We start from the raw sequence: 25,875 nt of genomic DNA on the forward strand, positions 1-25,875 counted from the left end.
TCCAGAATCCAAGACAGAAAGGTCATTGTGTTCATCCCCATCTCCAGACAGCTTGACACCCAAGTTATCTTGGACAGAGACTATTGTACGGAGTTTCTGAGCCTTTGCACATTCTTTTCCCTTCTCCCAGAATGCTTTTCCTCCATAAGCTCCCAGCAAATCCCTGCTTGTGCTTCAAGGCTCCACCCAAATGTGACCTTGACTGTGAGACTTCCTGGTCCTCCAGGTCCCTGTCTTCACCTGTGTCCCTTGGGCCTTTTTGCCATCCCCTCTGGACAAGGCTCTTTCAATGGGCAGGGATGGGATTTTTGACATCTTTGCCTCTCCTGAAAATTAGGTAGCACAGAATCCAGCCCCATTGTTTTCCAAATTAATTTATCCAGTGCTCTCTGCCAGCAGCCCAGGTGAGCTCTTCAGAAGACAGACATGGCATGCCTCTCTACTTAAAATTCTCTAGTTACTTCCACTGGAACCTGAAATGAAATCCAGACCTCTGACCAATGAGGCCTTCTGCCCCCCAGCCTTCTCTCTTTGCATCCTTTATGCACTTTCTTGAATATATGCTCTCCCTACCTCAGAGCCTTTGCACCTCCTCTTCCCTCTGCTTGATGCTCTCTCCACTGATTTTGTCACCTTGATGCAGGGGTTTTCAACCTCAGCACATTTGACATTTTAGACCAGACAATTCTGTGTTGTGAGTGCCCTCCAGTGCATTGTAGGATGTTGAGTAGCATCCCTGGCCTCCACCCACTAGATGCCAGAAGTACCTCTCTCCTCAGCTGGACAGCCAAAAATGTCTCCAGACAGCGTCCCCTGAAGGTCACAATTGCTGAGAACCACTAACCTAATGCCTACACGTCTTTCAGATTGCTGTTCAAATGTCACTTTCTCAAGAGGGGTTCTGGGACCTCCCAAATTTAATCAAGCTTCCCTGTTAGATAAACTCATGACATCCTTCACAATATTTAGCATAGTTTACAATTATATATTTGTCTAATTATTCAAATAATGCTTGTCCCTCCCACTTAACCAAAGGAAAGAGGGAGCACTTTGTAGACTACTGTGTTCCTAGGTCCCACACAGAGCCTGACACACAATGGGTGCTGCATAAATATGTATTACATAAATGTTGACATATAGTAATATTGGCAAACATGGATATGGTGGTTTTCATGTTCCAGGCAGCATTCTAAGTACTTTACAGATACCAATTCATTATTCCTTATGACCACCCTACGGCAGATGTTATTTTCAAAATTTTACAAATGAGATTAATGAAACACAGAAAAGTTAGGTAAGGTCACACAGCTCATAGGGGCAGAAACAGGATTGCACCCAGGCAGTCTGGCTCCAAAGTCCTTTACTTTAACCATTATTCATTAAGCATCTACTGTGTTCCATTCGTTGGGGAATATAGCATATATATAAAATATATATACACAGAAGTATCCCACTCGGTTCCAGAAAAGTGGCTCTATTTACAGGTGCAGACACTCAAGTGCAGAGATACTGAGATGCTGAGCAAGGTTACTTAGCCAGTTGGCAGCAGAACACCTCTCTTTATTCCAGGCTTTATGTGCTTCCTACTGTACCCCGTGTCCACAAGGTAGGGACACTTTGACAATTTAACCAGTCAATTATAATAATATTTTTCTCTTGGAATGTTTAAACAAAAAAAAAAAAAGTTAGCTTGCCAAGGTATAATCATGGCTCACAGGCCAACCTGACATTAGTTATTAATTAGGCCATTATGCATTCCACAGTGATAATTGCTTTGCTGCAAAGTCACCAAGCATGAAACGGACCCAGCACAGAAATGCAATCTATCAATCTGAGAAGTCGCAGCCCAGTTGCGTTCTCTCACCTTGAGTCGGATGTACACCATAGGAGGAAACAAAAAGAAATTAATGATACATCGATAGGCAATAGCAAGCCAGACCCTTCCCAGTCCCACCCCAGGAGATCACATGCCTGGGCACAGGGACAGTATCTAAGTGAAGCTTATCCGTGAAAATGGCCATTTCTCTTTGATCTAGATGGTAGAAATCTGTTCATCTCCTTTCCTTTTTTTTTTTTCACCTTGTTATTTAGGAGGAGAGGAAAAAAGCCATCTCTGCCATCTGTTTGCCTCGCCTGTTGCTTTTTTGTAATGAGTAGGGTGGGGGAATGGCAACACCGAGACTTCCTGGGCCATCAGGAGCAATCCAGTACCTCCGTCTGTGTTCTGTCTCAGTCTAGGTTCTGTCCCAGGCCTTCGTGAGGGAGGGAAAGGAAGGAGAACCCCAGCCCCACCCAAGCCTTGGAGTGGGAGGTGTCAGTGGAGGCCCGTTTTAAGAGAAAACCTTGGATTGCAAAAAATAAACATCCACTCAAGCTAGCCTCCACAAAAAAGAATTTATTACTGGGTTAGCTGTGATGATATTTATAGGGCATCAGATATGTACGTCAGATACACAGTTGTGCCATTTAATCCTCATAGCAGTCCCATGAAGGAAGAATTGGCATTCTCCCCCATTTTACTGAAGAAACTGAGCCTCACCAAATTGAGGTGACTTGCCCAAAGTTCCTCAGCTAGTGGTGGGGCTGGGGTTTGAAACCAAGCATGTGAGCACAGCACTCTCCTGAGACCATAGGAGGGCGCCAGAGAAAACGCACCTGGACTTCCCAGAAGGTGAATGAGGAACCGGAAGAGCCCAGAAGCGAGCAGGGTACTTCTGCAAGGGGTGAGATCCCTCATCCTGCCCTCTCCCTAGGCCAACTTTCTCACACATGATAGATAGAAGGTGGCCCCCATAACAGCCATCTGAGTGTCTGGCTTCACCTCACAGTCACTGAAGCTAACAACACAGACAAATCAAAATCAACCAGTCTCAAATTCAGACTCCAGGGATGATGGTCATTAACCTAGCTTGAGACCAGTGTCAGCCCCTGGTGCAGTTAGTTGTGGGCAGGAAGATGCCTTAGTACAGAACAGTGGCTGTGGCCCATCTCAGGGGAAGAAGAAAGATCATAGACCAGCAAGCCGGCCATCGGGCCTCTTCCACCCCCTTAGCAGTTCCATCCATTTGTGCTCCCCACTGCCTACCTCTCTCTCCTCTTACCCCTTCACGTACTGGAGTCAGTCCAGTTCCTGCAGATACTTAGAGTTTGTTGAGTTTTCTTTTTGTTTAATTGAGACGTAAGTGACATGCAGCTTTGTATTAGTTTCAGGTGTGCTATGTGCCTCTCTTGCTAAGTGAGCACCACGATTAAGTCTAGTTAACATGCCTACCACACATGGTTGCTTGTTTCTTAACAGTAGTCTTACTATCTCCTAATATCCAGGCAGTGCTTCAATGTCCCTGTTTGGCTCCTCCATGTTTTAAATTTTGTTTTGGGCCGCATCAGGACTCCTAACGGGCCCACACATTGGGATTGGTTGATGTGCCTCGTAAGGATGACAACCCAGCTGTCCTGGTTGGTCTAGAATGCAGAACTATGGGGTTGTAAAGCTGGGACCGTCTTGAGATGCAAAGCTTTTTAGGCTAAAACCGAGAAAGCCTCAGGCAAAGTGGGACAAGTTGGTCACAATACTTCTGCTTTCCATCCCCCACCTTTTTCTGGCTACTCACATGTGGAAGTCACTGGACCATTTTTCCTGAAGACCTTCCCCTGATCACAATTCATTGCACCAGTGTCCCAACACTGGTCTCAACCAAGGCCAGCGATCCTCATTATCTCAGGGGTTTGAATTTGAGACTGGCCTAGAGAGAGAACAGGATGAGGGACCTTGCCCCTTGTAGCAGAAGTGCCCTTCTCTCTTCTGGGCTCTTCTGATTCCCTGATCCACCCTCTGGGAAGCCCAGCTCATTTGTCCTAGCCCTTCCTATGGTCTCAGGAGAGTGCTGTGCTCAGGGCTTGGATTCACATCCCAGCTGAACCACTAGCTGTGGGGACCTTGAGAAGTCCCCTCACCTCCAGCTGAGATTTTTCTGATTGTGTCTTCATGGTGTGATCTAATTTGCTCCTCTTTCCCCTGTGTTTGCTGTGCATGGGCAGTTGGACTAGAGACTTGATTACATTCAGGTTCTATGTTTTTGATAAGCCTGTTCATACATGGTCCTGGGTGCTTCCATCACAAGGTACATAATGTACCTCCCAGTCAATCCCAGGATGGGGGTAGGGGCCAGCTGGAGGCAGGGACCAGTTTGATCAGTGACAAGCCTGGTATGACTGCCTGGGGACACCTAAAGCCCTTCCCCCAGTATGTCAGGAAACCTCAGCCAATGTCCTCTGATAGTTAACATTCATCATTAATAATGGAAGCGGAAACCAAGAGATTTCATAGCTGTGCAAGGTAATTAAATTATTTACATGAATCTACTCTCACTTGATTATTTCCACGTTTCCCACCAAACATAAGCCTTTTCCTCATTTGCTGCCATCCTGGGCTCTCAGCTGGGAGGATGATAGTTGTTGGGGGCTTTGCAAGGGCTGCCTGTCTTTGAGAAAACAGCAAAGAAGATGGGGTTCCCCATCTGAGCCCCCTTCCCCTGATAAATGGAAGCACCTTCTCCCAACAGAGTACAGGGGATTACAGCAACTTTCGCATTTCTAACCTAAGGTGAACTGTTTTTCTATTTTTCCCCCTATGAATCATGATGTTTCGAAGTTTTGTCATATGGGGTAGTGGGAGGCAAAGAGGGGAACAGAAAAACTGCTTCCATTAAATTGATGTTGTTAGTGCTCCTGGCAAAGAGAGAATGAGCGAAACAATGGAGAGAGCATTTGAACTAAAAGGTTTGCACTGGCATTTGGTGCTAGGGGCCGGGGTTGGGATAGAGGAAAAGAAGCTGGTCATCCACCACCCCAGGTGCCTTCTGTTTGTGTCCAGGTACCTGATGATGTTCCCAGTAGAGTAGGGGGAGAAGCTGGGGGCGGGGTGCCATTTCACACCCCAAAGCAGGGAGATAAGCAGGGACGCAGGGGCCCTGCAGGTGAGCTGGATGAGCAATGCAGGCACAGCTAAGGTGACAGGAGTGGAGAATGAGGCAAGCCTGGGCTCTGTGTGCCACCTAAGGAGTGGCCTGTGCCCAGCTCGAGCAGACTAGAGAGGTCTGGTCTTGTGGTGCGTAATGGAGAATGAAAGCACCAGCTTGGAAGTCAGGTTGCCTTTCTCCAAATCCCTGCTCTGCCCACTCTCCTAGCTGTGTGACCTTGGGCAAGTCTCTTGTCCTCTGTGTGCCTCTGTTTCCTCATCTAGGGACAAGAAATGATAACTTCACCTACCACTGATGTGTTGGAGAGGCTCATCATACAGTGCACTCCTTTGGTCAGTAAAGTAGCTTGAAATCTGCCATGGTGGGAATATTTATGCCACAGAAATTAGCAAACACTACCAAGCAGGGCCTATTTTTTTTTCCCTAGCAGATAACTGATTATTAAACCTTTGCTAGCACATCACTGCACCTACCCTATATGGCTTTAGGAGGATTTTTAGACTTTGTGGGTATGTGTGTAAAGCACTAAGAACAGCATCTGGCACACTTTAAGTACTCAATAAGTAGTCGCTATTCTTTCGTGGGGGCGGTGTTTTATGGTCTCGCTGTTCAGAAGTGTAAGCCTACTGTGGCTGCATTTTCTAGTTTTTCCAGACAAGCTAGAAATCTCAAATTTTATGTAAAAATATCCTGATTTTTAAATGTCGCCTAAGAATGAACTGTTTCTAAACCTGAACAAAACCAAGTATGTGAGGGGATTTGGACCACGGACCCCCTTTTTGCAACTTGACACTTGGAGGGAAGGGCGGTGAGTATTGTCTGATTACACCAGGCTGTTTCTCACCTCCCACCTTGACACACAACACTTCTCCCTCCTCTGGAGATCAGTGAGCTGCTCGACCTGCTCTACCTTTGTGAGCCAGTGCTTCCTCCTTGAAGCCCTCCTCTCAGCAGTGCCCGACAGCACAAACCACTCCCTCCTTGACTCTCTCCAAAATGCTGCTTGCTTTCTGCCCTTTTCCTTTTCCTTTTCTGTCTCTCTTACTCTAGGACCCATCAGCCGGGGCTGGGGCTTATCTCCACATAGTGCATAGTGTCATAATATGACACACTGAAGATCATAATAATTAATAGCAGTAGAATCAACATCTACTAAGCATTGTCTGTTTGCCAGCCTGTGAGCTAAGCAATTTTAATGCGTTTCACCTGCAACCCTTACCATACCCCTGAGATGTGGAAACAAAGGCTCAGCTGCCCAGAGCCACAAAGAAGTGAGCGGGACTGGGAATGGAATCAGCCTATTTCATGAAGCTGAGTGGCAGCTGAGAACCACGACTGGAAGTTACAGTGTGGCCCCAGCTGCACAAATGGGGCAGCAGACAGAGTGGTGCCCTGAGTGTCCAGCTGAGGCTCTCGTGGGCCTGTCTCAAGTCACACTCCTCAAGACATCCAGAAAGGACACTGCTATATTTAAAAGCCTGGGCAGGGTGGTGCTTCGTGACATTTGGGTGGCCGTTTCTCCATAAAGGGCATACATGTTCTTTTAACTCTGCTCTTCTGAGCTGGCATTTTGGAGAACTTCCACAGTCTCCCCTTTCGCAGCCACCTGGGATCCCTGTAGTCCTCCCTCCAGGGGCAAGGATGCCACGGTACATGGTTGATTGAGCATGGGGCAGTGGGAGCTCAGGGGCCAGGTCAGGGTCATCAAGCCAGCCCAGGAGGCAGCAACTGTCGTTTGAGGCTGTGCACTGACCCCCGGACTGCTCTGCATTTCAGAGGGTGCTGGTTGTGTTTCAGAGGGGCAGGTTGGGGTGGTTCTTGGCATCCCTGACCCCCTGCCTGCACCAGCAATTTGGCTCCAGCCTTCATGTTCCAGGAGCTTCCACCTCCCACATTCCCTATGGAAAGTGCCAACTTCTAACACCATTGGATCCCTTTGCTTGGAAATCCCAAGAACTATCTCTGAGTTGGCCGTCTTCATTCTGTATTAAGAGTGAACAAAGTGTATCTTTTAACTGTTGATGTCTCCACACCCAAGCTGGTCTCTAGGTAGAGAAAGGGACAGAGAGGTCAAAAACGGATGTTCATTCATCTACCCCATGCACATTCACTAACTAGCTAGGCGAGCACTGTGCCAGCTGCTTTACTTCTTCGATTGATTAGATTCCCCAGCAGTTCTTCATATCACTCTACCCATTTTACAGTTATGAAGGCTGAGACTCTCAGAGCTCAGTGACTTCCTCAGAGTCACCCCACCAGGGATGCAGGCTTCAGACCCCAGTCACTCCACCTTGCCTCCCAAGCCTGTGTGCTCTCTGGCCCTTCCTTGGAGCCACAGGCTTTGTTTTTTGGGGGGGGGTTTGAGGGTTTTGAGGGCTTTTTTAAAAGATTTTAATTATGAGAGACACAGAGAGAGAGGCAGAGACATAGGCAGAGGGAGAAATAGGCTCCCTGTGGGGAGCCCGATGGGGGACTCAATCCCAGGACCCTGGGATCACGACCTGAGCCAAAGGCAGAGGCTCAACCACTGAGCCACCCAGGTGCCCGAAGCCACAGGCTTTTATTAAGCCTCTGCTGCTTGCACCACCTTGCTCTTCCCTCCTCCTCACTTGTGAACTCACCCGTCTCTCTCCAGGGCCCACTTGATTTCACCACTCCCACCAGAACATACAGAATGCCAAGCCCTGCTAGGTCCTTCTCAACTTGGCCTACGAGTTACCACCAGGAGGGTAGAATCATCCAGAAGCTCTAGATGGCCTCTTTTCTTTGAGCCCTGGTGGACTTGAGTGGGAGGGCCTAAGCATTCTGTACATATTCCGTGGAAGGCTCACACAAAGATCTTGTTGCAGTTTGGAAAGGCAGTTTACTGGCTACATGGGGCTGCCTGGAAGCGAAGTAGGACCAGTATGGGACACACTGCTCCTCACTCCGGTTTTTTCTCAGAACTGCAAAATGACCATTTGAAGTGGGCAGGGAGGAGATAGGAAGCTGATAGAACTTAAGAGGAATCTGGTGAAGACAAAGCAAGGGGAAAGAGGTGTCTGTGTAGGACAGAGAGAAAACGCTGGTGCTCTTGGTGGCCCAGATAGGCCCACACCTGTACTACGGGAGCACAGGAGGCTGGGGTGAATTGCAGAGCCCCAGCCTTTCTCAACAGGAAACAGCTAGTTGGCTCCTGGAGATGGTTGTCAGTGGAAACGTGGGCCTAGGGTAGCCAGATCCTCTGATTTTTCCGAGAGAAGCCAGCAATTTGGATCTCTTCTGGTTTTTAAATGCTGGCTCAATATATATGCACATATTTTCATGCTCACAGTACTTTATGGAGGTGTAATTTACATACGGTAAAATGCGCAAATCTTAAGTGTGTAACTTGATGAATTTTGATGGCTCAAATATTTTTAAAACACTGGAGAATCCAAGAAAATATGTCTTTGGGGTGCATCTGGCCCTGAACCCCACTGTTCATTACCCCTAGTTTCATGCACTTTGTGACACCTGTGAGCATGCTGGGATGCTCACACATAGCTGTATCCTCTGGGGAAGGGGACAGCCTTTGAGTGAGGACACAGTGATAACCCCCTTACTCTCACAGTTAAAGGCAAAGGCTCTGGAGCCCAGTGTGTAAATCCTAGTTTTGCTACTTGCTGTGTGACTTTGGGCAAACTACTTCACCTCTCTGATGTCTTGTTTTCCCCACCAGTAAAACCAGAAAGATAATGATACTGACCTCATAGAGCTACTGTACAGATTAAATGAGTTAAACACTCAGCAGTGCCTGGCACATACTAACTGCTTTATACTACTGTCTTTCTTTCTTTCTTTCTTTCTTTCTTTCTTTCTTTCTTTCTTTTTTTTTTTTTTTTTTTTTTTTGTAATTAGTAGACCTTTTTAGAGCGGTTTTAGTTAGGTTCAGAGAGAATTTGAGCAGAAAGTACAGAGCTCTGGGGTACTCCCACTTCTCTCACCCCAGCCTGTTTCTTCTAACATCTTGTTATAATTGCTAAACCAGCATTGATACCTTATTATTAACTGAAGTCTATCCTTTACATCAGGGGTCACTCTTCGTGCTGTAATTCTATGGGTTTTGACAAATGGCATAACGCGTATCCACCATCACACAGAATAGTTTCACTGTTATTTTAAATCTTTGTTCGTCCCCACGGCTACTGCTGAGAAAGACCGGCTGTAGCTTATGAATAACTTCTGGTGGGCTGGCAGGAACCCCATTTTTTACTCTCCCAGTCAGGAAGTGTAGCACTCAGGCGCAAGAAGGGGACATTTTAGAGGTGAACTGGATTCTGTTCTAATTTATCCAAAATGGAAGCTACTTTCCCACTTCAGGTTGGGAGTTGCACAAATTCCAGCCCCAAATTCGCTGCCACACAGCTGGCTCTGAGTCCAGACACCCCATTTACACCCACTTCAGCCCTTTCTGTGTGACTTGGAGCCACGGTATCAGCCTCTCTGGGCCTCTCGAACAACCATCCTGCCTGTCCAGGGCCATCCCTGGCAGTGTGTGGAGGCTCAGATGCACTAATTTCTGTGAAAGGTCTTTGTAAATTATAAAAAGCTCTAGATTAAAATTGGAAGTATTATGATTATAATCAGGCAGAAAAACTAAGCTGTTAGCAAAGCAAGTCTGGCGTCAAAGGCTGAGCCTCAAGAAGTCAGTTACATGCAGGGACTCCATGACAGTCATCCATGGCTTGTCCCTCTGGGGTGAGGTAGCCAGCAAGTCAGACACACAGCTGGAGCCTGCCTTTGGCTAGAACAGTAAGGGTGAATGGGGGCACCCACCCCTGGGTTGTTTCTGCTTTCATAGCCTGCCGGCCAAATGCCAATCAACACAGAGCCACATTTGTGGTATCGGCAGCTCCCAAAAAGAGGAAATTGGACACAGATGCTTCCAGCACCCGTGAGAATGAATTTCAATCATCCGGCTTCATCCACTGGCCACACCCCGGGCAGGACAAAAAATGTAACTTCTGTCCTGCCCTCATATATTTATACGGCCTTGATAATAAGCTTTGTGGCTTATTATATGAGCATATAGTTGATTTTTTAATACCCCAAAGCGAAATTTATTTGTAAGGCACTAAAGAAAGCCTCCTGTCCCTTTTATGCTGGGAGCCCTCGGAAGAGAAGTGAAATTGTGTATTCGATGCTAAAAAAAGCCCTGGCTTATACAATTTTAACAATAGAAAAATGATCTTTGTGCTTCAGTGCATGGATGCTTAAAGGAAAACAGGCAGTCTGTTCAGGTGGCTGGTGAATTACAAATGAGTGGTTCGCCTTTGTTTTGAGTGACAAGCAATTTAAATGCAGTCTTACGTGGAGGCCTGGAAATTCTTTTCCCCAGGAGAGAGAGAGCTCCAGAGGAAAAGGAAAAAGAAAAAAAGCTTCCTTTTTGAACTGAGAGATTATATTAGTTGCCACTGAGCAGAGGTGAGAAGTTAGAACTTCATTTGATAATTATAAAATCAGTAGTTTGTGATTGGACGTAATTGATGATTATACTCTTGCTAATAGCAAGCCTGCCAGCCTGCACTTGTGGGACATTTCATTTTTGCACTGCTTCCAAGCCATGAAAGCCAGCTCGGCGTGGGGCGCTGCTCACGAGATCTCAGAGAGCCTGACATCAAATGCATTGGGGGGCCTGTATTATGTTGGATAAAAAGTGTTCATTAATGCCGACGTTTGAAAACACTTTCCTCTGTGCCTTATTTTTAGCCTGGGAATAATTACAAATATTAGAATAAAATTGCACAGTGTTTTTCTCCCCTGCCTCATCCTCACCTAGCAGACCCACCCTCAGTCAGAGCCTGGGTGGGCTCCTAAGCCTCGCACAGCCTTTGATCAAAATACCAGGGGGGTGGGAATCAGGATGTGGGGAGGAAAGTGTCTGTCTTTCTGTCTGCCTAGGTGAATTAGAGCCATTGCACAACAAAGTAGGACGGGAACCTAAGGCCAGCACCTTTACTTTACAGATGGGGAGACTGAGGCTCAGACAGGAGATGTGGCCTTTCTCAAACATGAGTAGGGAAGCAAGGCCCTGGCTGAAACCAGAACCCACATCTGCTCACTCCCAGGTCTAGCTTCTCCTGCTAGCTTTCCCACCCTGCTGTTGGCTTCCCTAAGACAACTGCCAGGGTCCTCTGGGGCACATCCTGGCATCTGTCCCCTCCCACTGGAGGCTCCTCGGTTATGCCATCTGATAGCCTGCAAGAGACCTACCAGAGTCTCTGAGACCACAGCTTAGTTTGGGCTACTCGGAGGGCATTATCCTCCATCATCCTTCTTGATGAGAGGTTTTATTTAAGTTTGTAGTTTGTAAAGAATAGCTCAGAGAACCTTCTAAAGTCCCTCCTTATCTCATTCATTCATTTGTTCATTCAGCCAGTGTTGTTTTAGTGCCTACTCCTGATCTGTCCTGTGCTGGGCTGCGAAGGAAGGGGGAAAAATCATAGCAGGGGCTGTTTGAGATCATCCAATTGTTCGTGCCCCAAACTGTGGAGTCTCCCTGATTCTCCTCTACCTCTCAATGCCCCCACATTGCCTCTGTGTTCCTGAGGAAAGAATCCTATGGCTCAAATTCAAATCCATCCAGACCCAAGCATTTCTCCCACTTCCACTGCCAGCACCCTGCACTGGGATGCTGTCCTTGCTTACCCAGACTGTTACAGTAGCCACCTCCCTGGTCTTCCTGCTTCTACCCCAGGCAGTTTCCATCCATTTTCCACGCAACAGCCAAAGGGGTCCTATTAAAACAGTTGTCAGATCATGTCTCTTTCTATACTCAAAACCCTGTCATGACTTCTCATCCCCATTGGAGGAAAAAGTCCCAAGTCTTCATAGTGGCCTGCACAGTTCCATCCCCTGCCCTTCTCCATCTCTTCTCCTTCACTCACCTTCTCCCACTACACTGGCCTCTTCACTGTTAGTCAAACAAGCCAAACACACGTCTGTCCCAGGGCCTTTGCACCTCCTGTTCTCACTGCCTAGAATACTGTTCCCCCATATACTCACTGCACAACTTAGTCCCAAGGCCTTCCCTGGCCCTGCTAGGCAGCACACACCCTGCCCCACACTCCTGTCCCTTTCCTTGCTTTATTTTCCTCCTTTACACTTTGGTCACTTTCACACATTCTATAGTAAGATTTGTTTTATTGTCTGCCTCTACTTTAGAGCGTCAGATCCACGAGAGTACAGGTTTGATTCAGTCCTGCTTGGTGCTGAATGCCCAGTGCCTAGACGAGCCCCTGTCTTTAAGAGATGTTCAGTAGGGAGAACTCCCACTTCCACCAGTTTCTCTCCAGCTTCAGAATCACATGACCCCAAGGATGGCACATAAACACTGAGGCTCATTTTTGAGTACCTGCAGTGCATAAGGTCACATGAAGGGGACACAGCAATGAACAGACAGACCCACTCTCCCACGGTGGGGCTCAAACCTAAGCTGACAAACCCTGGGTTGGGAAGGTGGCTTCTGGAGCTGGACAAGTCTAGGAATGACTCCTCAGGGAAAGGATGCCTGCATGACTCACCCCTCACCCCTGCCCAGTGCATTCAGTGGAAACCAGCTGGGGCTAAAAGTATAACCTACTGGAAGAGACCTGGTTTCTAAAATCTCAAGTCTCTGCTATCAAACAGTTGCTTTCCCCTTTTGGCATCTGTCACATGGTCCCCATCAACAAGCATTTGTCCATCTCCAGCCATCCTGCTGGCTTCTTTCTGCCCCCTATCTAAATAATATTTTAGTCCTCAAGAAGGCATACTGCCCAAACCCTATACCTTCCTGAATAACTGGCTGCTTTATAAACTCTTTGTGCCTCGGTTTTCTCGTCTTTAAAATGGTAATAACCATAGAGCCCACGTGTCTTAGTCAGATGAGGGTAACAGAATACCACAGACTGGGTGTCTGAAACAACAGAATTTTATTTTCTCACAGTCCTAGAGGCAGGAAGTCTACGATCATGGTGCTGGCAGGATTGGTTTCTGGTGAGAGCTCTCTTTCTCATTGGCTTGTAGACAGCTGCCTTCTCACTATGTTCCTCTGTGCTCCTGCATCCCTGGGTCTCCTCCTCCTCCTATAAGGATATTAGTCCTGGGGTGCCTGGCTGGCTCAGTCAATAGAGCATGTGACTCTTGATCTCGGGGTCATGAGTTCAAGCCCCACATTAGGGGTAGAGATTATATAAAAATATATAATCTTATAAAAGGGTTATTAATCCTATAGGATTAGGGACCCGCCATTTTGTTATCATTTAATTTAATTTTTTTTAAGATTTTATTTATTTATTCATAGACACAGAGAGAGAGAGAGGCAGAGACACAGGGAGAGGGGGAAGCAGGCTCCATGCAGGGAGCCCGATGCGGGACTCGATCCCTGGTCTCCAGGATCACACCCCAGGCTGCAGGCGGCACCAAACCGCTGCACCACCAGGACTGCCCTGTTATCATTTAATTTTAAATATCTCTTTAAAGGCCGTATCACCAAATACAGTCACATTAGAGGTTAGGGCTTCAACATACAAATTCAGAGAAAAACATTTCAGTCTGTAACACCACCTCATGGGAGTTGCGCAAGGATCAAGTGAATTAATGTGCATAAAGTACTCAATATGTGTTTGAGGGACTTGGGGAAGGAGTGGGATGATGCCCCTTGGGCATACACATAGTAGGTGCTCAGTAAACACTACGTATTATTGTTGTAATTACTGAGCTTCTGCCCATGTCTATCACTGTTGCAGGCTGAGGCATTGAGGGGAGAATCTAGAAGCTGGACCTGCAGCCCTAGAAGCGGGGGGGCGGTCTCAGAGGCCAATTTGAATTAGGGATTTACACCTGAGGATTCAAAATAATAACAGGTGGCCAGAGGCATTAATCTGTTCCATCCCGTCGAGATCTAGAGATGTCTGTTGCTGGCTTCTGAGCTGCTAGGATGAGGTCTTTCTGGGACCCCCATGATCCTCCAGGGAATGCCCCCCAAGACCTCAAAAGGCCAGCGAGGGTCTCAGCCTTTCTGCCCTGCCTGAGTAGGAGCCTAGAGCCCAGATCAACAATAGCCAACAAAAGTAAGAGAACTCTTATTTCTTATTTAAGCCCCTACATTAAATTGTAATTTTCATTTGCTCAGCCACATCAATGATTTATAAGAGAGAGCGTTAGCACTCAACCCAGGAATGGAGCTCCTAGCAAACACTTTGTAAGGCAGGGGAAGTCAGGTTCTGCTGAAGACTCAGGTGCTTGGCTTCTCCTGGTGCCCAGTCCCCTGACCATCTAGATCTCCAGCTCTCCCACATATTCCAGCTACTTCCACAAACCTCCCACTAGAGTCAGTCCCAAGCGGGAATTAGAAGCCTGGGCTTCAGAATCCAGCTAAGCTGAATCTGCATTCCATCTCCCACATCGTATGGCCTTCTCCCTCCCATGCCTCAATATCTTCATCTACTAAATGGGCAGTAATACTACCTCCTCAGAGTTAGGAGGATTAAAGGAGGTAATGTCCAACACTTAACACAGTGCCTGACACAGAGTTAGTGCTCAGTAGTCACTGTTATTACTAATGATAACAGTTCCTATACCAGCCCAGCAGGACAAATGTTATCCTATTTCACAAGTGATAAAAAAAATCAAAATATCACTACCAATAAAAGGGATCTGTCACACAGACTCATCTTAGAATCACATGTAAGTCTTGTGGGTAGTCTTGCCAAACCCCCATATGCAGGTCTCCCTGAGTCCCTTTACAGCCTCACAGTTACGTATTTCAATGCCTCTCCCGATGGGGAGCTCAGTATCTCATAAGGTAACCCATTTTGGGAACTTAGAGCTTTCTAAGACTGAGCCTCCTTAAAATTTCCACCCTCCTCTCACCCCTGGTCCACCCCTACCTCTGGAAAATCTGCAGCTCAGAATGCATCTGTTCCCCTCAACACAATGGCCAGAAAGATCTTCAGCTGATTGTAGACAGTTCTTGAGTGTGTCCCCCTGAGTTTGCTCCTCTCTCGGCTAACTGTCCCCCACAGCCTTCCCCACCTTTAGCTTTCACCTTGTCCTGAATCAGGAATTTATCTCCTTCCTTATCTGTTCTTTAGTCCCCCTCCCCAGCACGGCCCTGGACCTGGGCAGCAGACCTCCCTAGCCCCTGAGCAGCCCCCAGGGTGAGCACCTTGCTCTCCCATTCACAGCTGCTGGGTTTCTTCCTGCCCCCCTCATTCTCCATGCACCCCCACTGTTCCTGCTCCCCCTTTATGCTGACCCCCTTATTCCCTGCTTGTCTCCCCTCAGTAACCATGAACACCATAGCTCTCTGCATCCCCTTGCACTCCATGCCATCTTCCTCCTGTATCTCTATTCATGCTACTTACATGTGTTTCTACCCATCCCTCCTGCCCCACTGTGCTCCCCATGCATCCCCTCAGATCTGCACACCAGGCCTCCAGAGGGAGAACCAGGCCTCAGAGAGCATTAAAGGGCACCCCACCTCCCACCCCTTGCCATCCTGAGCTGATTTCTTTTCTCCCCAGATCTCACTCCCTCTGCATCCTCTTCAGAGGTCCTGATCCTGAGACCTTCAGAGCACCTACCTCCTCTCAATTACCCATGTCTTCAGTTTCTTTTAGAATCCTACCACATCAGACACACCCAGCCCTGTCTCCCAGAAACCACTATGCCCACCGCCCCCCCGGAGCCCAGAACCCAGTGGTAAAGAAAAGCTGTTCTTACAGTGTGTTTCACAGAACCCTAGTTTCCAGGTTTATTCTCTGAAGCAAAAAAGTTCTGTGGCCTAAATGCATTTGGGAAAACACTGGGCTAAACTGAGTTGAAGGGGACTTTTTCCTACAGCTCTTGTCCAAGCGTCCATTATGTTGATATATTTTGTACATATCATGGGAAGCGTGTGCAGACTTGACCACAGGTCCTCCTTTTCATGGCGCAGGGACCATGCAACATGCTTTGGGAAGCACTGGTTTCTGGTTGTAAGCCTGAGCCCAGGAATGAGAAGATTCTGGGTCACTCACTGGTGAACCACTAACTGGTTCTCTCTGTTGGCCAAGTGATTTGGCCTCCCTGAACCTCAGTTTCTTCCTTTGTAGAATGGGAACCATAACAGCGCTCACATCTGAGAATTAGGGGAGAAACCGAAGATAAGGCACTGAGCACTGAATAAGAGTTCAGTTTCCAGAAGCTCTGGCCATTCTTTGTAAAGAGCTTGAACAGAGAAGTATGTCAATAGCCAGTAGATATTGTCACCAGGAGTTCGGACAGCTCATGGAAGCTCAGCCTTAGGAGGCCCCCAAATTTGCCACTTTTAACCACTTGACAGACCAGAGCTAAGTGGCTAGAACAGGCTTTTGCCTCTCCCTGACTTAACTGGTTCTGCACCTGTTATTTTCATACTCGGGGGGACCAAACACATTTTCACCCCTCATATTACAGCGGGTGGTGTAAATGCCACGTGCTCCATCAGACGCTGAGCTATTTCTGATGGTGACCTTCTTGGTGTCTGTAGCTGGCCGCCACCTCCTCTTTCCCCAGATGGCCTTCAAAGATCTGCCTGTCACAAGCCAAATCTGTCATTCTGGACACTGTCTCCCGCCCTTCTGTGTGGTAGGGCCCAGCCGTGAAGCACAGACACATGGCCTTTTATTTGTGCCAAGCTCACCTGTCTGGGCACGTGGGTAAAATGCACTAAATTTGCAGACTTTGGAAAAGACATTCTGTGTGGTTGGAAGAAGAATTAATTGCTTTGTTAGAAAGCTTTTTGCCAACTTCTGTGGGACTCTTTGCCACATGGTGGCCCATTCCTCCCCAGCAGCTTCTTAAGCAGAGTATTCTTCCCACTCGATGGATGAAAAAACTGAGGCCAAGAGATGCTTAATGACATTAGGCTCGTCACCAGATTGGACTCTGATGCCATTAAGGATTTTTGGCCTGGCCTTCTAGAAACAGACAGGGTCATTGTTCTAAAACAAGATTGAGGGGATCCCTGGGTGGCTCAGTGGTTTAGCACCTGCCTTTGGCCCAGGGCGTGATCCTGGAGTCCCAGGATTGAGTCCCGCATCGGGCTCCTGGCATGGAGCCTGCTTCTCCCTCCTCCTGTGTCTCTGTCTCTCTCTCTCTCTCTCTCTCTATGTCTATCATAAATAATAAATAAATAAATATTTTTTAAAAAATAAAATAAAACAAAATTGAACAAGGCAGGGCATCCACATGGCTCCCTGTCTCCAAGTCATATTTACTGTGGAAAGCTCTAAACATGAACTGATTAAAACTGAGAGCCATTCTAGGATGTGTTTTTATCTCTGCTTTTGAAAATATTGTCTAGCCATTAGATGAGTCTTGAAAGCAGGGATCAGCAAACTTTTTGTGTAAAGGGTCAGAAAATAAATATTTTTTATTTTGTTTTATTAAGATTTATTGATTTATTTCAGAGATTTAGAGAGAGACAGCATGTGAGCAGAGGGGAGGGCCGGGGGAGAGAACCCCCAAGCAGACCGTGTGCTGAGTGTGGAGCCCAACATGGAGCTCTGTCTCATGACCCTGAAATTATGACCTGAGCCAAAACAGAGTCACACGTTTAACTGACTGAGCCACCCAAGTGCCCCTATTTTATTTTAAGCAACCTCTACCCCCAAGTTGGGGCTCAAACTCATGACCCTGAGATCAGGAGTTGCATGCTATACTGACTGAGCCAGAGTCTTTGTCACAACTATGCAACTTGGCCATTATAGCATCAAAGCAGCCATAGACAGTAAGTATAAGAATGACTGCAGCTGTATTCCAATAAAACTTTATTTACACAAACTAATGAAGGTCCAGATTTCGCCTAAGGATCACAGTTTGCCAATCCCTGATTTAGACCAACACTATCCATTAGGAATACAATGCAAGCCACATGTGTAATTTAAATTTTTCTAATAGCTACATTAAAAAGTAAAAAGAAACAGGTGAATTTAATTTTAATAATATATTTTACTGAACCCAATATGACCACAGTGTTATCATTTTAACATATAATCTAGATTAAAAATTACTGAGGGGGGGCACCTGGGCCTGGGTGGCTCAGTCGATTAAGCATCTGCCTTTGGCTGGATCATGATCTCAGGGTCCTGGAACTGAGCCCTGAGTAGCGCTACCTGCTGAGCAGGGAGTCTGCTTCTCTCTCTCTCTCTCTCTCTCTCTCTCTCTCTCTCTCTCTCATAAACATTTTTTTTTAATCACTGAGATATTTCATAACCCTTTTTTCATCCTAAGGATTTTACATCCTTAAAAATCCCATATTTTACACTTACAGCCCATCTGAATTTGATATAGTCATTCAAGTGCTCAATGACCACATGTGCTAGTGGCTACCATATTGGACACTGCAGCTCTCATAGGCAGACCAATATCATAAGGAGACAGTCACACAGGTAAACAACACTCCCTTACCAATTGATAAGCACCGCGAGTAGAAAGCAGAATGTACTATAGGCAGGGACAGGGAAGCATTAAAGGAATCTTCTGATACTTGCCCCTCCCCTGCCCAGAGTTCCTTTTTAGAATCAGTCGAATATTCTTTTTTTTTTTTTTAAGATTTTATTTATTTGAGAGAGTGTGAGCTAGAGGGAGTGGGAAGGAGAAAGAATCCAAAGCAGACTCTGAACAGAGTGCAGAGCCGGACATGGGGCTCAGTCCCATGATATTGAGATCATGACCTCAGCTGAAACCAAGAGTCGGGCACTTAACCCACTGAGCCACCCAGGCACCCCAAGTCAATGGAACACTCTTATGCCTTTTACCAAACACCATCCACCACACGTGCTCAGCATAGATGACTGTAAAATGAAGCATTCAGACTTTGCTGGCTGATTTTTGATAATTTTCCATCTAGGGATCAAGAGGTGAATTGCTTTCATTTCTCATGGTTTTTCCTGGGCTCCAGATCAGCAACACAGCAGCCCATGACCTGGTACAACCATAGAGGATGTCATGAGGCAGCACATGGGGTCCAAGCAACTATCTCCACTGACGAGGATGGTTTTTCTATCTAGGAGAAAGGGGATCAGAGCAGGAATTTGAACCCCCAGACCTGGTATGAATCCCACTCTGCCATTTATTTACTGGGTAACATTTGGCAAGTTATTCAGTATCATCAAACCTCAGTTTCCTCACCTGTGTAATGAGAATAATGAAAGCAACGACCTTCAGTGATTGGTGTATCCGTGGAGAGAGATGACCATGGATGGTAAGATTATCTGGGACATGGTAAATGCTGAATAATAATATTTTATTTTTATTATTATTATTATTATTGGCCCATCAAGGATGCCCTCCCAAACCCTGAATTAATTGCTCCCTCCTCACATTACTCTAGACACTCTAGTGTTTGCATCACCTCCTCCTATATTATGGTTCATCTTGGACGTAGCTGTGTCTCCCATTCAGCTCTGACTCCCCAGAACAGGAACTGTGTCTTGTCCATCTCAGCAAGAACAAAAATCTACCTACACTTGGTGATTTTTCCCTTCCCTAGATTCTGGAACATTCTTTCTGTTCACCATTGCCTTTTCCTTCTCCAAGAGACAGTTCCTAATGTTCCACCCACCAAAATGGGTAAGCCTCCCTCCACTTACACTCTCTCAAGGCCCGCTTGCACTTTTTCTTCAAAGCATTTAGCACTTGTAATTGATGAGTTACCTGGAGAATCTGCTTTGATGTTGATCTTCCCACTGGACTGAGAGTCCCACAAGGGCAGGGTTCGAGTCTGCATTATTCATCTAGGAGTTCTCAGCCCACAGAGCACATAGCAGGTGCTCAGGAAATGTTTGTTGAGTGAATGAGAGACTATTATTCATTCTGGGATTTAAAAGACCAGAGACTATTCTCAGAATAATAAGACAGCTTAAGGAACTTTTGTAACTGACCTTTACAAAATAATTTGCTCAACATCCACCATACATTTTCCTCCACCTCTCTTAAATAACGAATTCTCTGTGGACTTTATAAAACCTTCAAGCTGTGCTGTCCAATAGAAATATAATGTGATGCATGGATGAGCTTTTACAGATTGTAGTACCTACATTAAAAAACAAGTAAAAGGAAACAGGTATGAATTTTAATAAAAGATTCTATTTGACCCAGCATATCCAAAATGTTATCACTTCAACATGTAATCGATAACAAAAAATGCTGATGAGCTATTGTATGTTCTTTTTTCTTGTACTAAGGCTTTGAAACCTTATGTGTATTTTGCACTCACCAGCACATCTCGATTTGTGCTTGCCACGTTTCACATGCTCAGTAGCCACATGTGATTTGTGGCTGCCGTCTTGGAAGCGTAGAGAAACTACTGTGGTTTTCAAATTCTTCTTCCCAGTGTGCAGTACTATGTGTGAAGGCAGAGCCTTTCTCAGGTGGTCTTTGTAGGACACCAGATAAGCACAGCTGAGGTTTATCACCCAGCACTGGACAAAACCTGTCCTCATAATAGGCAAGACGGAAGGGGTCAGTCATACCAAGAGGTGACATATATTGGGGCATAATGCATCCCATGAGTTTTATGAAGTGCTATATACATGTGTTAAATCATTTGATCCTCCAGCAAGGGTGAGTGTGATGTTTTTATTCACACTTTACAGAGGGGAAGTAGAGGCACAGGGATTGAAGTGATCTGTCTGCTGAAGGACACAAAGATAGTAAGTGGTGGAGCTGGGATTTGAACCCAAGTGGCCTGGCTCCAGCTTGTGCCTTAGCTGGCCACTTCTACAAATGAACTGTCTCAGAATTGGCCACTGTCATTTCTCTAGGATGGTGTCACAAACAGGACCTAGAGTTGGGGCAACCCACCTAGATTTGTTTCATTCAACAGATTGTGTTGAACACCTTCTGTGCACCAGACAGTACACTCATAGAGCTCACATCAAGGGAAGGAATTTGATAACAGACGCTCCCCCAAAAGGCATCACTGGGATTGGTAAGAAAAGCCTGGTTTTGAAAGAGGGAGATTTACAAGTAGATACTCCCAGTAGATTCATCACTGAAGAAGTTGGCACCAGAGGGAGAGGTCTATCTATCTCTGTCAGGGAAGATAAAGATGTTCTAGTCCAAAGTGAGATACCCCGCCCAGAGTGTTCTTGAAGATGTAGAGACAGTGGCCTGTGGGTACCAGGAGCTCACTCCAGCCATATGTAGGGGAGGCCCAGGACTATGCCAGAGGGACTGGCTACCAGCAGCCAGCATCAAGGCAGCTGTGAGGCCAGAGCTCAGAATTCATAGCCAGGGGCAGAGAGGGACGAGATGGTGCTGAGCCCTAGAAATGCCTTGCCCAAACTCATGTTATGGAATGTCACTGACAGAATGAAGAACTCTGTGAGCAAGAGAACAAATGCATGAAGGTAGCTCCTCACCATAGGATTATCCAGCCATTTATGTTTCCATCAGTCATTGGTTGAGCTGTTTGACATCTCATGAGAGCTTGAACAATTTCTGTTTAATTTTCAGTGGCAAGAAATCTTCCCCAGACGTATCCCACTTTCCCCCAGAGCATGTGTCCTATTTGGATCTCTAGAATTACACTTTAAATAACAACAACAAAAATAATAGCTGCTAGCAACCTACTCTGTGTCAGGCGCTGTGCTAAGCATTTACATGCAGCTTCATTCAGCCCCCTTAAGAGGCCCAGGAGGTAGGTTGTTTTTCCTCCATTTTCCAGATGAGGAAACTAAGGATCAGAGAGGGCCAATGACATACCCAAGGCCACACATATGGTGGAGCCAGGAATTGAACTTGGACTTTCTAACTCCATACTTCTGACCTTCATTTCCCCTTCCCATCCCATGTTTGCACACATCAAAAATGAGCATATTGCTTTGTAGACTCACACGCCATGGTTACATATGACTCTCTCTCTCTCTTGTCTTCGAAGGTGGTGGCCCTTAGTAAGAGAAGTCAGGAGGCCGAGGCAGCTTTCCTGAGTGTTTACAAGCAATTAATTGAAGCACCAGGTAAGATACATTTGGATTCCATAATTGAATAATTAACAACAAGCAACAGCCAGCTGTTAGGTCGTCAAACAGGGGTCTCCCCTCAGTGGGATCTAGGGACAAGCCAAGACCCTTGGGCAAGGCTGGGCCCTCCACAGGTGGGAGTTGTTGAGGGGTGAGAGGGTCCACACCCGGTCTTATGTAACATGTCCCCACACAGTTCCTCTATCCTCCCCCACCACCTTCCAGTGTTAGCCAGAGAGCTTTGGGGGGCTCCAGGCAAGATCTCCCACCTGGACCTTCTTGGGGAGCCAAGTGTCTTGTCTGCCAGAACCCCCATCCCATTGCCACAAAAGACAGATGGTGCCCAGTGCTCTCTGCCAGCTGAGGGTGCTGGAGGAAAGCTTTCAAATGTTTCCCCAACATGGCATAGGTAACCTCAACCCAGAAGAACACATCCTTATGTGACTCTGTTTACATAAAATATGAAGACAGGCAAAAATAATCTGCCAGCACTATTCACAATGCCCAAAAGGGGAAAACAACCCAAATGTCCATCAGTGGATGGATAAAGAAAATATGGTATAATGGAATATGATGCACTGAACCTGCTACAACATGGATGTGCCTCAAAAACATGATGCGGAGTGAAAGAAGCCAGACACAGAGGTCACATAGTATAAGATTCCACTTATATGGAATGTCCAAAATAGGCAAATCTAAAAAGACATATCAGATTGGTGGTTACCCGGGGCTGGGGCAGGACCCGGGGGCAGTGACTGCTAATGGGTGCAGGATCTCCTTTTGGGGGGATAAAAATGCTCTGGAACTAGATAGAGGTGGTGGTTGCACAACTTCATGAATGTGTCAGCTCCCACTGAACTGTTCGCTTTAAAATGATAAATTATAGGTTCTAAGAATTTCACCTTGACTAAAAAAAAAAAAAAATTAACCTGTACTGCTAGAAGTCAAGACAGTGGTTTCTCTTGGAGGGGGCAGTAGTTCCCAGGAGGGACCTCGGGGGGCCGGAGATGCTGTTTCTTGATCTTGGTGTGGATTATACAGTTTGAAAACATTCATTCAGCTGTACACCTAAGATATGTAGATTCATTTCTGTAAAAAAGTTTCCCTTTTCCAAAATGGCCCATCCTCTGCCACCTTCTCATTTTTTGAATCAAAAAGAAAAGGAGCCCAGAGAGGTGTAAGTGATTTATTTAACAGTGGTAGGGCTGGGAAGGGACCCTCTGTGCGAACTCCCTCCACCTAGGCAGCCTCCCAGTCCTTTCTGGGCCCTTCCACACAGCCGCAGGAATCAGTGCTATTGGATGATTGAGGCTGGGGGCTTATGAAGAAGAAAATGAAATCCCAGCTAAGCCAGGCCATGGAGAAGTCAACATCATTTCTACTCCATGTCGAGTCGTTTGTGGAATCTTTGTGTTTGTGGGTGGGCAATTCCCTCATTCCATCTGTCTTGAACAAACAGAGTGGCTTGAATTGTGTTCTCCCAAAATGTTTGTCCACCGTGCACCTTGGAATATGAATTGGAATATGCAGAGTCTTTGCAGATGTAATTACTAAAGGATCTCGAGATGAGACCATCCGGATGCAGGGTGGACCCTAAATCCAATGACTAGTGTCCTTGTAAGAAGAAGAGAGGACATAGACCCAGGGAAGACCATGTGAAGACAGGCACCGGTTGAAGTGATGTGGCCACAAGCCAAGGAATGCCTGAGGCCACCAGGAACTGGAAGAGGCAAGCTCCCCGAGCTCTGTGAACATGTCAGTTTAAAAAGCACTCCCCTGGTGTAAAGGTGGTTCTACCCTCTGCGTGTTACAGCCCTGGGAGGACAGGCCCCCCAGTCCCCTTCACTGGCATACCCAGAGGTCAAGTCTGACACCTGAGGTCTCACAGCCAGGAGCACTGGGGGCTCCTGTCTCAGCACATTGAACATATACATCCAGAGCGTCTGCTCTGTGCCACAACTTGGCTGCACAGAGGAGACCTTGTTTATTCCTGGAGCTCCTGTAACAAGTTACCACAGACTGGGGACTTCAAACAACAGACATTTATTGTCTCAGAGTTCTGGAGGCCAGAAATCTGAAACTGAGATATCTACAGGGCTGTGCTCCCTCTGAAAACTCGAGGGGAGGGTCCTTCCTTACACCTTCCAGCTTCTTGTGGCTCCAGGTGTTCCTTGCCTTGTGGCCACATCACCCCCATCTTTGCCTCTGTCTTTGCATGGCCGTTCCTCCATATGTCTGGGTTCCAAATCTCCAAAGCTTTTTTCTCTTAAAAGGGCACTAGTCATTGAATGTACGGCCCACCCAGATAATCCAGGATGATCTTCTCTAAAAATCCTTAACATGGGATCCCTGGGTGGCGCAGCGGTTTGGCGCCTGCCTTTGGCCCAGGGCGCGATCCTGGAGACCCGGGACCGAATCCCACATCAGGCTCCCGGTGCGTGGAGCCTGCTTCTCCCTCCGCCTGTGTCTCTGCCTCTCTCTCTCTCTCTCTGACTATCATAAATAAATAAAAATTAAAAAATTAAAAAAATATAAAAATAAAAATAAAAATCCTTAACTTAATTACATCTGCAAAGACCCTTTTCCCAAATAAGGTCACATTCACAGGCTCCAGGCATTAGGACATATCTGTTTGGGGGCCACCATTCAGCCCACTGAGGAGGAGTATGCAGACTCCATCCTCTTTGCCCTGATCCTGCCCACTGGTTCCTCACTCCCAAGAGGGCAGCATGCTGTGTGGGTCTCTTCAGTGAGGATGTTTTGGCAGTGAGAATGACTGGGGTCAGACAGTACAGCCCTTGGGGCTCTATGCCCAGCATGAGAACATGGCCCTGGGCATGAGGCAGAGATGGCCATGTCTGCAGCCCTGCCTGTTGTCAGCCTCACTGAGGACCACACCAGGCATGTGGCTGAGAGGTCCCGCTCCTGGCAGGTACTTTGCTTATGTCTCTACTCTCATCAGAGGCATCTGGGGAAAAAAAATTAGTAAAATAAGCCCTCTTATTTACTATCATTTTTCAATCCTTAAGGACCCACAGGCTCAGCAACAAATGACATTGGAGAGTAACCCATAAGAGACCCCAAAGATGTCTCCTAGGAGTCCCCACACAAGGATCCTCCTCTGGACCCAGTGTACATCCCTTGTAGCACCAGGGGGCAGCACTGAACCTGGCTTGCGTTTCCAGGCGCAGGGTTCCACTCAGGCTAGAATCCTACTTGGACCACTTACTCCCTGGGTGACTGCAGATGAACTAATTTACCTCCTAAGCCTCAGCCTCTTCTTGTATAAATTGGATACTGAGCTACTTTCGTCTTCATGTATGTGTCTGGCTTCCCTAGAAGTGAAATTCTCTAAGCCTGGGACTGAGTCATACTGAATTTGGATACCCAGAACCTGGTACACAGTAAGCACCTAATAATTGTTGAATGAATTAGAAATAAGACTCAGATGCAGAAGGGGAAGGGTTATTTGAATGAAAAGGTGCTCTTTGAACTGGAGCCCTCTGCGTGTCATATGTTTATTTACTCAGATAGCATTTATTAAGTGCCTGCTGTATGCCTGGCACTTGCTAGACACTGAGAACCTAGCCATAAGCCTGCAAACAGCAGACACAAGCCCAGCCCTCAGGGAGCTCGCATTACTGTGGCAGAGGTGGCTAGATCATCGCTGGAGTAATCACTGCTTGTGGCAAACCTAGGGGAGTTCCAGCAAGCCTAGTGCTTGAGGGTGAGAAGAGGTTCCTGCTCCTGCTAGGGAGAGTCATTCATTCTGGGCTTCACTGTGAAACCTTCATCTTTATGGAGATAGGGCCGTTAACTCACTACCAGGGCCAGCGTTCCAGCCACCGTCTGTGAGAGTTCCCAAGACTGGTACAGAGCTTTCCAGAAGGTCCTCATGCCCT

At 46.8% G+C, this 25,875-nt stretch overlaps 1 protein-coding gene across 14 annotated transcripts in view; it reads left to right on the plus strand.

Moving 5' to 3' along the window:
* Positions 1 to 25,875, plus strand: part of CUX2 (cut like homeobox 2) — a 264,124-nt gene that overhangs the window by 181,264 nt on the left and 56,985 nt on the right. For 12 of the 14 annotated variants that reach the window (XM_072722846.1, XM_072722847.1, XM_072722856.1 and 9 more), the window contains one exon: positions 21,892 to 21,970. The exons of 1 other annotated variant lie outside the window; for it this stretch is intronic. In XM_072722846.1, coding sequence (XP_072578947.1) covers positions 21,892 to 21,970 — 79 coding nt within the window. Of the gene's footprint in view, positions 1 to 19,192; positions 19,213 to 21,891; positions 21,971 to 25,875 lie in introns of those variants that run through there. One more of the 14 variants, XM_072722859.1, reaches the window with a different exon arrangement.

Source organism: Vulpes vulpes, chromosome 10 (assembly GCF_048418805.1).
Source record: "Vulpes vulpes isolate BD-2025 chromosome 10, VulVul3, whole genome shotgun sequence".
In the NCBI taxonomy this organism is placed as follows: domain Eukaryota; kingdom Metazoa; phylum Chordata; class Mammalia; order Carnivora; family Canidae; genus Vulpes; species Vulpes vulpes.